The 12,928-nt window shown below is 43.5% G+C and overlaps 1 protein-coding gene across 2 annotated transcripts in view; it reads right to left on the bottom strand.

Moving 5' to 3' along the window:
- Window positions 1-12,928, bottom strand: part of tbc1d4 (TBC1 domain family, member 4) — a 132,645-nt gene that overhangs the window by 41,756 nt on the left and 77,961 nt on the right. The window contains exon 12 of one of the 2 annotated variants that reach the window (XM_039015080.1): window positions 12,654-12,889. In XM_039015080.1, coding sequence (XP_038871008.1) covers window positions 12,654-12,889 — 236 coding nt within the window. Of the gene's footprint in view, window positions 1-9,743; window positions 9,843-12,653; window positions 12,890-12,928 lie in introns of those variants that run through there. The other variant, XM_039015082.1, reaches the window with a different exon arrangement.

The following is a 12,928-nucleotide window of genomic DNA, read 5'->3' as shown; positions in this document are numbered from 1 at the left end:
CAGGAGTCTTATGGCTTGGGGGTAGAAGCTGTTAAGAAGCCTTTTGGACCTAGAGTTGGTGCTCCGGTACCGCTTTCCATGCGGTAGCAGAGAGAACATTCTATGACTAGGGTGGCTGGAATCTTTGGCAATTTTTAGGGCCTTCCTCTGACACCGCCTGGTATAGAGGTCCTGGATGGTAAGAAGATTGGCCCCAGTGAGGTACTGGGTCGTACGCACTACAGGAGGGGTCTGAGCACGCACCCCTGAGGGGCCCCCGTGTTGAGAATCAGCGTGACGGATGTGTTGTTACCTACCGTTACCACCTGGGGGCGGCCCGTCAGGAAGTCCAGGAATCAGTTGCAGAGGAAGGTATTTAGTCCCAGGGTCCTAAGCTTAGTGATGAGCTTTGAGGGTACTATTGTGTTGAACACTGAGCTGTAGTCAATAGCATTCTCATGTAGGTCTTACTTTTGTCCAGGGATTGCAATAGAGATTGCGTCATCCGTGGATCTGTTGGGGCGGTATGCAAATTGGAGTGCGTCTAGGGTTTCTGTGATGATGGTGTTGTGAGCCATGACCAGCCTTTCAAAGCATTTCATGGCTGCAGATGTGAGTGCTACGGTCGGTAGTAATTTAGGCAGGTTACCTTGGTGTTCTTGGGCACAGGGACTATGGTGGTCTGCTTGAAACATGTAGGGATTACAGATTCGGTCAGAGAGAGTTGCCAGTTGGTCAGTGCATGCTCGGAGTACACGTCCTGGTAATCCGTCTGAATGTTAAAGGTCTTACTCACATCAGCTACGGAGAGCGTGATCACACAGTCTTCCGGAACAGCTGTTGCTCTCATGCATGCTTCAGATTTTCTTGCATCGAAGCGAGCAATGAAGTAATTTAGCTCGTCTGGTAGGCTCGTGTCACTAGGCAGCTCGCGTCTAGGCTTCCCTTTGGAGTCCGTAATATTTTGCAAGCCCTGCCACATTTGACGAGCGTCGAAGCCGGTGTAGTAGGACTCAATCTTAGTTCTGTATTGATGCTTTACTTGCTTGATGGTTCGTCGGGGCATAGCGGGATTTCTTATAAGCATCAGGGTTCATCCCAAAGGTGTTCGATGGGGTTGAGGTCAGGACTCTGTGCAAGCCAGTCAAGTTCTTTCACACCGATCTCGACAAACCATTTCTGTATGGACCTCGCCTTCCCCAAACTGTTGCCACAAAGTTGGAAACACAGAATCGTCTAGAATGTCATTTTATGCTGTACCGTTAAGATATCCCTTCACAGGAACTGAAGGGGCATAGCCTGAACCATGAAAAACAGCCCCACACCATTATTCCTCCTCCACCAAACTTTACAGTTGGCAATATGCATTGGGGCAGGTAGCGTTCTCCTGGCATCCGCCAAACCCAGATTCTTCCGTTGGACTGCCAGATGGTGAAGCATGGCTCATCACTCCAGCGAACGTGTTTCCACTGCTCCAGAATCCAATGGCGGCAAGCTTTACACCACTCCAACCAACGCTTGGCATGTGTGGCCTACCACTTCGCAGCTGAGCTGTTGTTGCTCCTAGACGTTTCCACTTCACAATAACAGCACCTACAGTTGACCGGGACAGCTCAAGCAGGGCAGAAATTTGACTAACTGACTTGTTGGAAAGGCATCCTATGACGGTGCAACGTTGAAAGTCACTGAGCTCTTCAGTACGGGCCATCTACTGCCAATGTTTGTCTATGGAGATTGTATGGCTGTGTGCTCGACTTTATACACCTGTCAGCAACGGGTGTGGCTGAAATAGCCAAATCCACTCATTTGAAGGGGTGTCCACATACATTACCTGGCCAAATGTATTTCCAAAATGTATTTTTATCTTATGTCCAAAAATGAAAATGCTAAATAATAGAATCCAAAGAATTATAAATATACACAATAAATGTCTCAAGGCTTGAACATCCTTTAACCCGTCTCCTCCGCTTCACCTACGCTGATTGAACTGGATTTAACAAGAGATGATGCATCATAGCTTTTCACCTGGTCAGTCTGTCATGGAAAGAGCGGGTGTTCTTAATGTTTTGTACACACTGAACAAAAATATAAACGCAACACGCAAAGTGTTGGTTTCATGAGGTGAAATTAAAGATCCCAGACAATTTCCAAAAAGCTTAATTCCCTTAAATTTTGAGCACACATTTGTTTGCATCCCTGTTAGTGAGCATTTCTCCTCTGCCAAGATAATCCATCCAAATGACAGGTGTGGTATATCGAGAAGCTGATTAATTAAACAGCATGATCATTACACAGGTGCACCTTGCGCTAGGGACAACACTCTAAAATGTGCAGTTTTGTCACACAACACAATGAGATAATGGATGGGCTGGACATGCCGAACATTATATTATAGTATCCAATCCTCGTAACCATGTTTGCCAGTGACAGTTTCATCCCATTCAAATATTTTTGTTCATCAAAAAGTTCAGTAATAGGCCCATGTAATTCCAGTTTATATTGCAAGGGCTGTTTCATTTGGGGAATGCGCTGTCAGTGTGTCGGTATATTGTATATATAATACAGGGCATTCAGAAAGTATTCAGACCCCTTCACTTTTTCCACAATTTGTTATGTTACAGCCTTATTATGAAATTGATTAGATTTCATCCCCCTTCAATCTACACACAATACCCCACAATGGCAAGGCAAAAACAGGTTTTTAGAAATGTTTTGCCTATAAAAAATAAACGGAATTATCAAGTATTCAGACCCTTTACTTAGTACTTTCTTGAAGCACATTTGGCAGCGATTACAGCCTTGAGACTTCTTAATTATAAAGCTACAAGCATGGCACACCTTTGTGTGGGGAGTCTCTCATTCTTCTCTGCAGATCTTCTCAAGCTCTGTCAGGTTGGATGGGGAGAGTCGCTGCACAGCTATTTTCAAATCTTTCAGAGATGTTTGATCGGGTTCAAGTCCAGGCTCTGGCTGGGCCACTCAAGGACATTGAGACTTGTCCCGAAGCCACTCCAGAGAAGTCTTGGCTGTGTGCTTAGGGTCGTTGTCCTGTTGGAAGGTGAACCAGGCACTGCAACACCTCCTTCAGTAGAGAGACTCTACCCTTGCTCCATCCAATGATTGCATCTTACAACTTATTATCCAATAACTACTTTGTCTTTGAGTCATTTATACACAAAGTCCACAATACCCTGCTATGTGCAGATAGTATGCATCCCCTTACCCTTTAAGAATGGTCTACCATATAGCCAGTTATGCAGGGTTTAACGAATCTGTGGCCACCAAACAGATTTTCACAGCAATGCTAAAAGAAGGACAAATTCAAAACGAGATGCTATAAGGACAAAACTCTTGATGCTGCAATAATGAAAATATCTCAAAAACCAAGAGGGATTTCTAAAAACTCACCCAAAGAAGAAAAACAACGCAACCGTCTTTTACACCAAGCGCAACGTGTTCAGAGAAAATGAACGCAATCCTGAAAAAGCACTGGCATATTCTGCAACCAGACGGCAAAAAATCACAAACCTCTTCATGGAACCCCCACTGGTGGTCTATAAGCGTGGTCGCAATATTGGAGATAGCTTGGTGAGATCCGACCTACCCCCTGAGCCCACACAGACACCCATTCCAAATGGGAACTACAAATGTGGCTCATGAGATCCTTCTTCAGACACCAACATACAGGTGGAAAGATCCGTTAGGGGTATCATCTCATGCAAGACCAAGGGAGTAATCTCTCTCATCACATGTACATGTGGGAAAGCCTACGTAGGACAAACAAAAAGACAATTAAACAACGCAGAGCTGAACACCGCAGCTCAATCAGGTGTAAGATCACTGACTATCCAGTAGCAGCTCACTTTGTTGAAGCTAACCATCCCATCTCCTCCTCTAATACACAGGCATTGAGCATGTTGTTCTTCAATGAGAGGAGGTAACATGGAGATCCTACTACTACAAAGGGAGGCTTACTGGATATCCTATCTTAAAACATTGACCCCTAGTGGTCTGAATATTGACTTTGATCTCAGGCCCTTCTTATGAACAATTCTCTCTTTTATGAGATGGATATATTATTTCTACAGCTTATCAGCATACACCTAATTTGTTCCCCCTGTTGATGATGCTTAATATGCATTATGGTTGATCAAAAAGATTACAAAAATGAAATGAAATAGGAAACAAATATATATGTGAAATTGAATTAAACAATGTATGCTGATGCTAATATTATGTACAAACTTCAATTCTGTTTCCATATGATAACAATAGTATAGTCAATATGCCATAAACTACAGTTTAAAAAAAAAAGTTTCACTCAATTAATTCTAATTAACTTAATAATTATGACACACCCCTCACTATTGTCTTTGGTTCAAGAGTTCATGACATTACCCTGAGGAAGGCACAGTGATGCTGAAACGTTGGGGATTTACCCAATACGTTTCTGGGAGTTAATATATTGAGTGGCACAGTGATGCTGAAACGTTGGGGATTTACCCAATACATTTCTGAGAGTTAATATATAGAGTGGCATAGTGATGCTGAAACGTTGGGGATTTACCCAATACATTTCTGAGAGTTAATATATAGAGTGGCATAGTGATGCTGAAACGTTGGGGATTTACCCAATACATTTCTGAGAGTTAATATATAGGGCGGAGTAACAGGCTTTCTGGGCGGAGTGCTGGGCTCTCTGGGCGGAGTGCTGGGCTCTCTGGGCGGAGTGCTGGGCTCTCTGGGCGGAGTGCTGGGCTCTCTGGGCGGAGTGCTGGGCTCTCTGGGCGGAGTGCTGGGCTCTCTGGGCGGAGTGCTGGGCTCTCTGGGCGGAGAGCTGGGCTCTCTGGGTGGAGAGCTGGGTCGTAGTGCACATTTTCTTGAGAGCTCTTCATTTATTCTAAAATAATATTGACGGCTACTTCTGCCATAGCTAGGGCCACACATCCTCTCCTGTTCTTTATGTTGTTAGTTCCAGTGTGTATTATTGTCTTCGCTCCTATTAAAGTGTCCTCAAATTATTTTGGGTCGTGGAGCACCATATTTTTTCTTACCTTCATGCCAGGTAGTAATTACCTTCCTCATAGATGTTTGCCGTTGGAATCACAGAGAATGACTCCTATCTCAGGTTGTTCTTGGAGCTGAGCTGAGAGTGGTGGTTGAGCTAGCAGAGTAGGGAGGTTATTATTTGTTGGAGAGGGATCTGAGGGAGGAGGGTTGGGGTTGGCTGCTCCATCTCCACATTAGTGCTGGTGGAGAGCTGGTCCAGGACTTGTTCTTTTAACTACACGAGTTGGGGAGGACCATGATGGATTTGGGCTCAGGTGATGTGGGCATTCCTTTGACTGTGTCCTCTCTGTCTTTGTTCACTGGGGTGGAGCATGCATTTGTGATGTTGTAATGTGATCAGGGACTGGTCATTTTTTCCACTCTGCTTCGCGACAGATTTTTTGGGAAAAAGATGGCTATAAAGATGAACAATTACTGTCCAATTCAGGTATATGTTTACTGAGAGATACCAGAGGTGCGTTCAACAAGGGAAATAGTTTGCAAATACTGGCTAACATATTCCATTTGTTTTGTGTTAGCCGTGATTGTTCGCTAACGTTCGCTGTTTCGGGTCTAAACTGCCACAAAAAATAATCAAGTGACCATTTAGACTTTCTACTATATTTAGTAGGAATAGCTACGTCATTTCGAGTTTCAATATTGTCACTAAAAAGCCACAGTAATCCTTACTAAAAGTATCCGTTTGATGTTTCACCGTGACATTTTGGAATGTTCATTCAAATCGTTCAACTAAAATTGTTACTCTGGCAACATGTTTGCCACAAACAGAAGCCTTGTTGAACTCGCCACTGATCACATTTTTTTTCTTCTGGTTCTAAAAAAAATCTGGGTTTTTTTGCCAACGGACCCTTTTTCATATGCATTTGTAGTGTTTACATAGGGCAGAGTGCTATGTTGTTGCGCAATTGGTAAAAAAAAACTGCAGGTTAGTTAATGTGACCTGGTCTTGCCACCAAATAATGTTTCTGGGCTCTCCCTTTGTTGCTTCAGTTTGTGGCGTGTTTTGGAATGTTCTGACGTAACAGATGGGGGGATAAACAAAGAGGCGTGGTGAGACTTCTACTGCTGTTGAAGGTTCCATTGCTACTGCTCTTGCTATTGCTGATCGTTCCATTGTCATTGTTAGAATAGTTTTTGTTTTGAAATGGCCTGTTATAAAATCAACATGCAGGTGCAGATTTTCTGGTATCTAAGATGGTCTACTGAATCCCCGTTTCCACTGGCACTTAAAATTAAGGGCCAAATTCCAGCTGGCTCGAATGGAATTCTCAAATCCGAGCTGGGTCGAGGGAAACCTGGGCCGGCGCAGCCGGTTCACAACTGGTGCCAGCTCAATTAGAATTGGGGCTGGTGATGCCATTACTATGCAACCACCAGCTAACTGATCACTGCTGGATGCTGACACCACGTTTAGCTAGCTCATCTGGGCGTGTTGCTGTTAGCTAGCACATGGACAAGCAGTACTGCAGTAGTCAGACATGACACGAATTACCACCATAGCTGGATCCTTCATTTAGTTTTGCACTACACAATTCACTTTTACGAGAACAGTCAGCCCTCGAATGCTAGCTACCTTACGTTAGCAACTCTAGCATTAGAGTTGAAACAAGATACCTAGCTAATGTGAGCTAGCAGGAATTTTAGCTGGCCAGGTCGCAATGAAAGCTAGCTAGCTACAGTTGAAGTCGGAAGTTAACATACACTTATGTGACTTACGAGTCATTAAAACTCGTTTTTCAACCACTCCATAAATTTCTTGTTAACAAAATATAGTTTTGGCAAGTCAGTTAGGACATCTACTTTGTACATGACACAAGTAATTTTCAAACAATTGTTTACAAACAGATTATTTCACTTATAATTCACTGTATCACAATTCCAGTGGGTCAGAAGTTTACATACACTAAGTTGACTGTGCCTTTAAACAGCTTAGAAAACTCCAGAAAATTATGTCATGGCTTTAGAAGCTTCTGATAGGCTAATTGACATCATTTGAGTCAATTGGAGGTGTACCTGTGGATGTATTTCAAGGCCTACCTTCAAACTCAGTGCTTCTTTGCTCGACATGATGGGAAAATCTAAAGAAATCAGACAAGACCTCAGGGAAAAAAATTGTAGACCTCCACAAGTCTGGTTCATCCTTGGAAGCAATTTCCAAACGCCTGAAGGTACCACGTTCATCTGTACAAACAATAATATGCAAGTATAAACACCATGGGACCACACAGCCATCATACCGCTCAGGAAGGAGACGCATTTTGTCTCCTAGAGACGAATGTACTTTGCTGCGAAAAGTGCAAATCAATCCCAGAACAGCAGCAAAGGACATTGTGAAGATGCTGGAGGAAACAGGTACAAAAGTATCTATATCCACAGTAAAACGAGTCCTATATCGACATAACCTGAAAGGCCACTCAGCAAGGAAGAAGCCACTGTTCCAAAACCCCCATAAAAAAGCCAGACTATGGGGACAAAGATCGTACTTTTTGGAGAAATGTCCTCTGTTCTGATGAAACAAAAATAGAACGGTTTGGCCATAATGACCATCGTTATGTTTGGAGGAAAAGGGGGGAGGCTTGCAAGCCAAAGAACACCATCCCAACCGTGAAGCACAGGGGTGGCAGCATCATGTTGTTGGGGTGCTTTGCTGCAGAAGGGACTGGTTCAATTCACAAAATAGATGGCCATGAGGCAGGAAAATTACGTGGATATATTGAAGCAACATCTCAAGACATCAGTCAGGAAGTTAAAGATTGGTCGCAAATGGGTCTTCCAAATGGACAATGACCCTAAGCATACTTCCAAAGTTGTGGCAAAATGGCCAAGGCCAGCCTATCCCAACTAAAGTACACACGCACACACGCAGGCACAAACACTCCTTGTCACACTGAGACAGAAAGAAAAACTTATATAGACTGCTAATCAACAGAATCTCTGTCTGTAATGCAGAAGGGTGTGTGATTAAACCTTCAAGACAAACCTAAAAGGAACACTTCACAACAACAAAAAACAGACTGAAGAGCGATTCACACAAATATTGATTAATAAAACAGAAATGAGTACAATAGATCCATAATTTGCACGTAAAACAAGAGAAAACATCAAGACATAGAGGCAGCCATTGTTACATGGATGTTTGGATCATTTCCTTGGGAAAGAAGAAGTTGAGTTTGATGGGAGAGAGGAGAATAGGGTTAGGAAGCTGATTGATCTATTCGTAAACCGAAAACAAGGGTTTCAGACAGTATTCTTCTGTTTGGGCTCTAATGAATACACCCCAGGAGTAGGCCTCCTAGACACAGTTTTGCATTTTCCTCATTAAAGGTTAGGATTGGGGAGGAGAAGCTGATCCTAGATCTGTACCTAGGGTAAACTTTATTCTGCAGCCAGACGGTAACCACCTGAGACTACTGAAGCTGTGAACTTATCTTTACCTGGTTGATGCTAGGTGTGCTAAGATCCAGTATCGCTACAATTAATTAACAGCTAATTAACTAGCCTTGGCTGTAACATTAAGAACTCGAGGGCCTGAGGGATTTGACTGTTGAGAGAGAGCAAAAGAGCGCGAGAGAGTTCAGCGGAGTAACTGATCATCAGAAAACGAGTCCATGAGGGACGACTCACATTTCAGAAGGGAAAGGTTAACCTTTTTGAAAATGTCTAGATGTGTCACCTCCTGTGGGGAATGTAGATGTCGAATGGAGCTGGGAGAATTGAAAGGTGATTTCCTGGTTTCTAGGCCGAGTGAACCAGGGAATTGTTCAGTAGGCACGAAACTGAAGAAAATGTTCAGAAACAGAAAGTCTGAACTTGTCCAACTTGTTTTCGTTTTCTTTTCTGTTGTACAACATTTAGCTGCGGTGTGCCCTAATGAACTGCACCCAGGAGAGCAAAATGAAGGAGGCAGATCTATTCAAAATCAATCCCTTTTAGTGCGCTATAGACATAATACAGGTGGTGCAGGGAAAAAGGCCGCCATGGTGCATCACCCAGGTGGGTACTAGATAGTGATGTTGGATAGGGTGAGTTAACCCGAAAACCATCTTAAGGGACAGTGAAAGGATCCATAGACTACATAGAAACCACCTTTAAATATCTCAACACTAAACAAGTGAAATAGATCACTTAAATTGATCAGACATGCACAGTCGTAGCTAGTGTTACAAGCATGTAATAAAACAGTTGAAGAGTTAATGGTTTAAGCAAGAGGCTTCAAGAGACAGGCTACAACTCACATCACTGCATAATGACGAAACAGAAATGTCCAGAATAGTGTTGCATGGGTTGGACTCTAGACTCTGCAGAATGTGTTGATGAAACACAGGGTTGACAATAGGTGAGTTAAGCTGGGAATATATACACAGTTTTGGTTAAATATAGGACTGTGAAGATTAGCATCGACATGCATACAAAACAAGACAAGGAGCATATCAGCGTCCACCCCTACTTCAGAAAAAAATGGTAGAACCCAGCAATAGAAGGTGTGTGAATACTTTCTGAAGGCACTGTAGATATAGGCAGGGCCGAAAAGCCACGTGTTAAAAGATTTAGGTGGACGCAACGAATAACTGCTGCTGCCATCCCACCGACAAAGCATGCCCCCCAACCAACCCTTCCTCCCATTTTCTCTGCCATCCCTGGCCGGTAATTCAGGTGTGGTCAAAGCAGGGGGGCGAGCATGCACCCCCTCTCACCTCCAGAGGGTCCTGGTGTCGGCCAAAGACCCCATGGACCCGAAGGAGCCCTGGTAAAAGCTTTTCAGGAAACTGGGAGCGGAGAAGGAGGAGGAGAGACTGAAGTTGGACTCGCTCTCCGACACGCTGCGCGTTCTCGAGTAGGACACGGGGCTGGGATGTGTTCAAAATAAAGAAACCAAGGTTATTGTGGAATAAATGTGGTCTGGATGCAAAATGAATGTTCTTTAAAAAAAAAAATGAAGAGTCATGCCATGGGCTGGAGCCTCTTGGGTGACATTATGATGTTGAGGTAGGTTGTGTTCTTTTTTGTGTTGTGAGTGTGAAAAATAATGTTACTCAGCAAAAACTAGACCCGATTGACTCGTTTGAAAGGGAATCAAATCAAATCTGTTATGGTGGGAAAGCCATTTGCATCATGTAAAATAGATGACATTGTTGATGTAGAACAGATGATGGGTGCATAAACGATTTGTCAGTTCGTGACATACTCATTCGTGTGGACTTTCCATGACGGTTAGTTTTAGCGTCTTAAAGCTGAAATCCACATAAGGAGAACAGTGTCACTGTTCACCCCAGCACATTTGTTATTGTTCTATAGATGCAATGTAGGAGAGGAGCATCCAGCATCCTGTAAACGTGTATTTTAGTACAGTAAATACACACCAGCATCCTGTAAATATATATTTTAGTACAGTAAATACACACCAGCATCCTGTAAACATATATTTTAGTACAGTAAATACTCTGCTGTTCTATCACGTGTGCAATGAAATCCGAGGGGAAAAACTGTGTTACTTGTCTAAAGTAACTTCCTTGCTGTTGTAAAATGGATGTGGCAGTTTCACCATTACAAATTCCAGCTTAACAACAAACTTAAAAACAATATTTCAATAACAGTAGCTGTCAATGTGTCATTGCTAGCATTAGCCCCTAAAGAACATATTCCACATTCAAGTACAATATGAGGTGCTATTTTATAAAAGGCCCTATGCCAATCGTATTTACATCACAAATAAAGCATGTTTCCTCATCACAAGATGCTGTATTTTCACCAAAGTTGACTAGGGCAAATCACCAGGCTAGAATGAGAGAAGCTTCAGAAGTAGATCTGCATCTACACACATAGAAATAGAACAAACAGAATAGTCATTCAATTTCTACGTCTGTGCACGGTGCTAAAGTGCCTTCAGAAAGTATTCATGCCCCTGGAATTTTCCACATTTTGTTGTGTTATAGCCTGAAATCAAAATTGATGGCATTTTTTCCCCCTTACCCATCTACACGGAATACCCCATAATGACAAAGTGAAAACATATATATATATATACATTTACTGAAAATTAAATACAGATTTACATAAGTATTCACACCCCTTTGCTGACACTCCAAATGTAGCTCAGGTGCATCCAATGTCCTTTGATCATCCCTGAGATGTCACTACAACTTGATTGGAGTCCACCTGTGGCCGATTCAATTGTTTGGATGATTTAGAAAGAAACACACCTGTCTATATAAGGTCCACAGTTGACAGTGAATGTCAGAGCAGAAACTATAACATGAAGTCGGTAGATCTCCGAGATAGAATTGTGATGAGGCATATATCTGGGGAAGAGTATAAAACCATTTCTAGAGTGTTGAAAGTTTCCAAGAGCAGAGTTGTCTCCATCATTTGGAAATTGAACAAATATGGAACTACCCAGACTCTGCCTAGAGCTGGCCGTCCAACCAAACTGAGCAACCGGGCAAGAAGGACCTTGGTGAGGGAGGTGACCAAGAACCCAATGACCACTCTGACAGAACTACAGAGTTCCTTGGCTGAGATGGTAGAACCTGCCAGAAGGACAACTGTCTCTACAGCACATCACCAATCTGGGCTTTATGGGACAGCGGCCAGACAGAATCCACTCCTGAGAAAAAGGCACATGGCAGCACGCACGGAGTTTGAAAAAGGCACGTGAAAGACAGAGCATTAGAAAAAACGATTCTGTGGTCAGATGGAGAAAGCCAGGCACAGCTCATCCCTAGCGTGAAGCATGGTGGTGGCAGCATCCTGTTATGGGGATGCTTTTCAGCAGCAGGGACTGAGAGACTGGCAAGGATAGAGGAAAAAATGACTGGAGCTAAATACAGGCCAATCCTTGATGAGAACCTGGATCAGAGTACAAACGACCTTAGACTGGGGTGAAGATTTACGTTCCAACAGGACAATGACTGCAAACACAAAGCCAAACAAACTCGGAATGGCTTCAGAACAATGTTAAAGTCCTTGAGTGGCTGAGCCAAAGCCCAGACTTGAATCCCATTGAAAATCTGTGACTTGATGATTGCAGTTCACTGCCGCTCCCCATCTAACGTATCAGAGCTTGAGAAACTCTGCAGGGAAGTATCTAAGAAAATCGCCAAATCCAGATGTGCAAAAGCTGATACAGACATACCGAAAACGACTCAAAGCTGTAATCGTCGCCAAAGGTGCTTCTAAAAGTATTGACTCAGGGATGTGAATATTTATGTAAATTCAATATGTCATCTTCAATAATTTTGCAAACATTTCTAAAAACCTGTTTTCACTTTGTCATTATTGTGCGTAGATAGAGAAGACATTTTTTTGAATCCATGTTGAATTCAGGCTGTAACACAACAACATGTGAATAAGTCAAGGGGTGTGAATAAGTCAAGGGGTTCACTTTCTGAAGGCAGTGTAAATGGAACTCCCAATTACTGGAACTGAATAGAACCAAACTATTGGGGCCAGGGTCCATCTTTATCTCATTCTAGTCACGTGGGAAGGAAGTGACATAAGGATAACAGGAAGTGAAGTGTGTTGCGTTGCGTTGTGTGTGTGTGTGTGGTGGTGTGCATCGTGTCATGGCCTGCTGGGTAATGTTGTTTCTTTGTTTGTTTGTTTACCTGCTCTGCAGTAGTTCGGGGTTGACAGACTGCTGCCTACGGAGCAGGGCCTTGCTGTGGGTACCAGTGCCCCCCTGCTGGACTCCCTGGGTGGACGCGTCGTTGAACGAGATGCGCTTCTTCACGGGCAGGTGGCTGAAGGTGTGGGCACGCCGCCGGAACTGGAGGGCATCTGGGTCGTCGTCAGGGAAACCAGGGGGCGTGCCTGGTGGGGAGTCGCTGGGAGAGTCGTCCGCCTGGAGGGGACAGAGTGATGAAGATGAGGATGATGAAGA

Source organism: Salvelinus namaycush, chromosome 19 (assembly GCF_016432855.1).
Source record: "Salvelinus namaycush isolate Seneca chromosome 19, SaNama_1.0, whole genome shotgun sequence".
Taxonomy (NCBI): Eukaryota; Metazoa; Chordata; class Actinopteri; order Salmoniformes; family Salmonidae; genus Salvelinus; species Salvelinus namaycush.
This window is presented reverse-complemented; position numbering and strand designations above follow the sequence as displayed.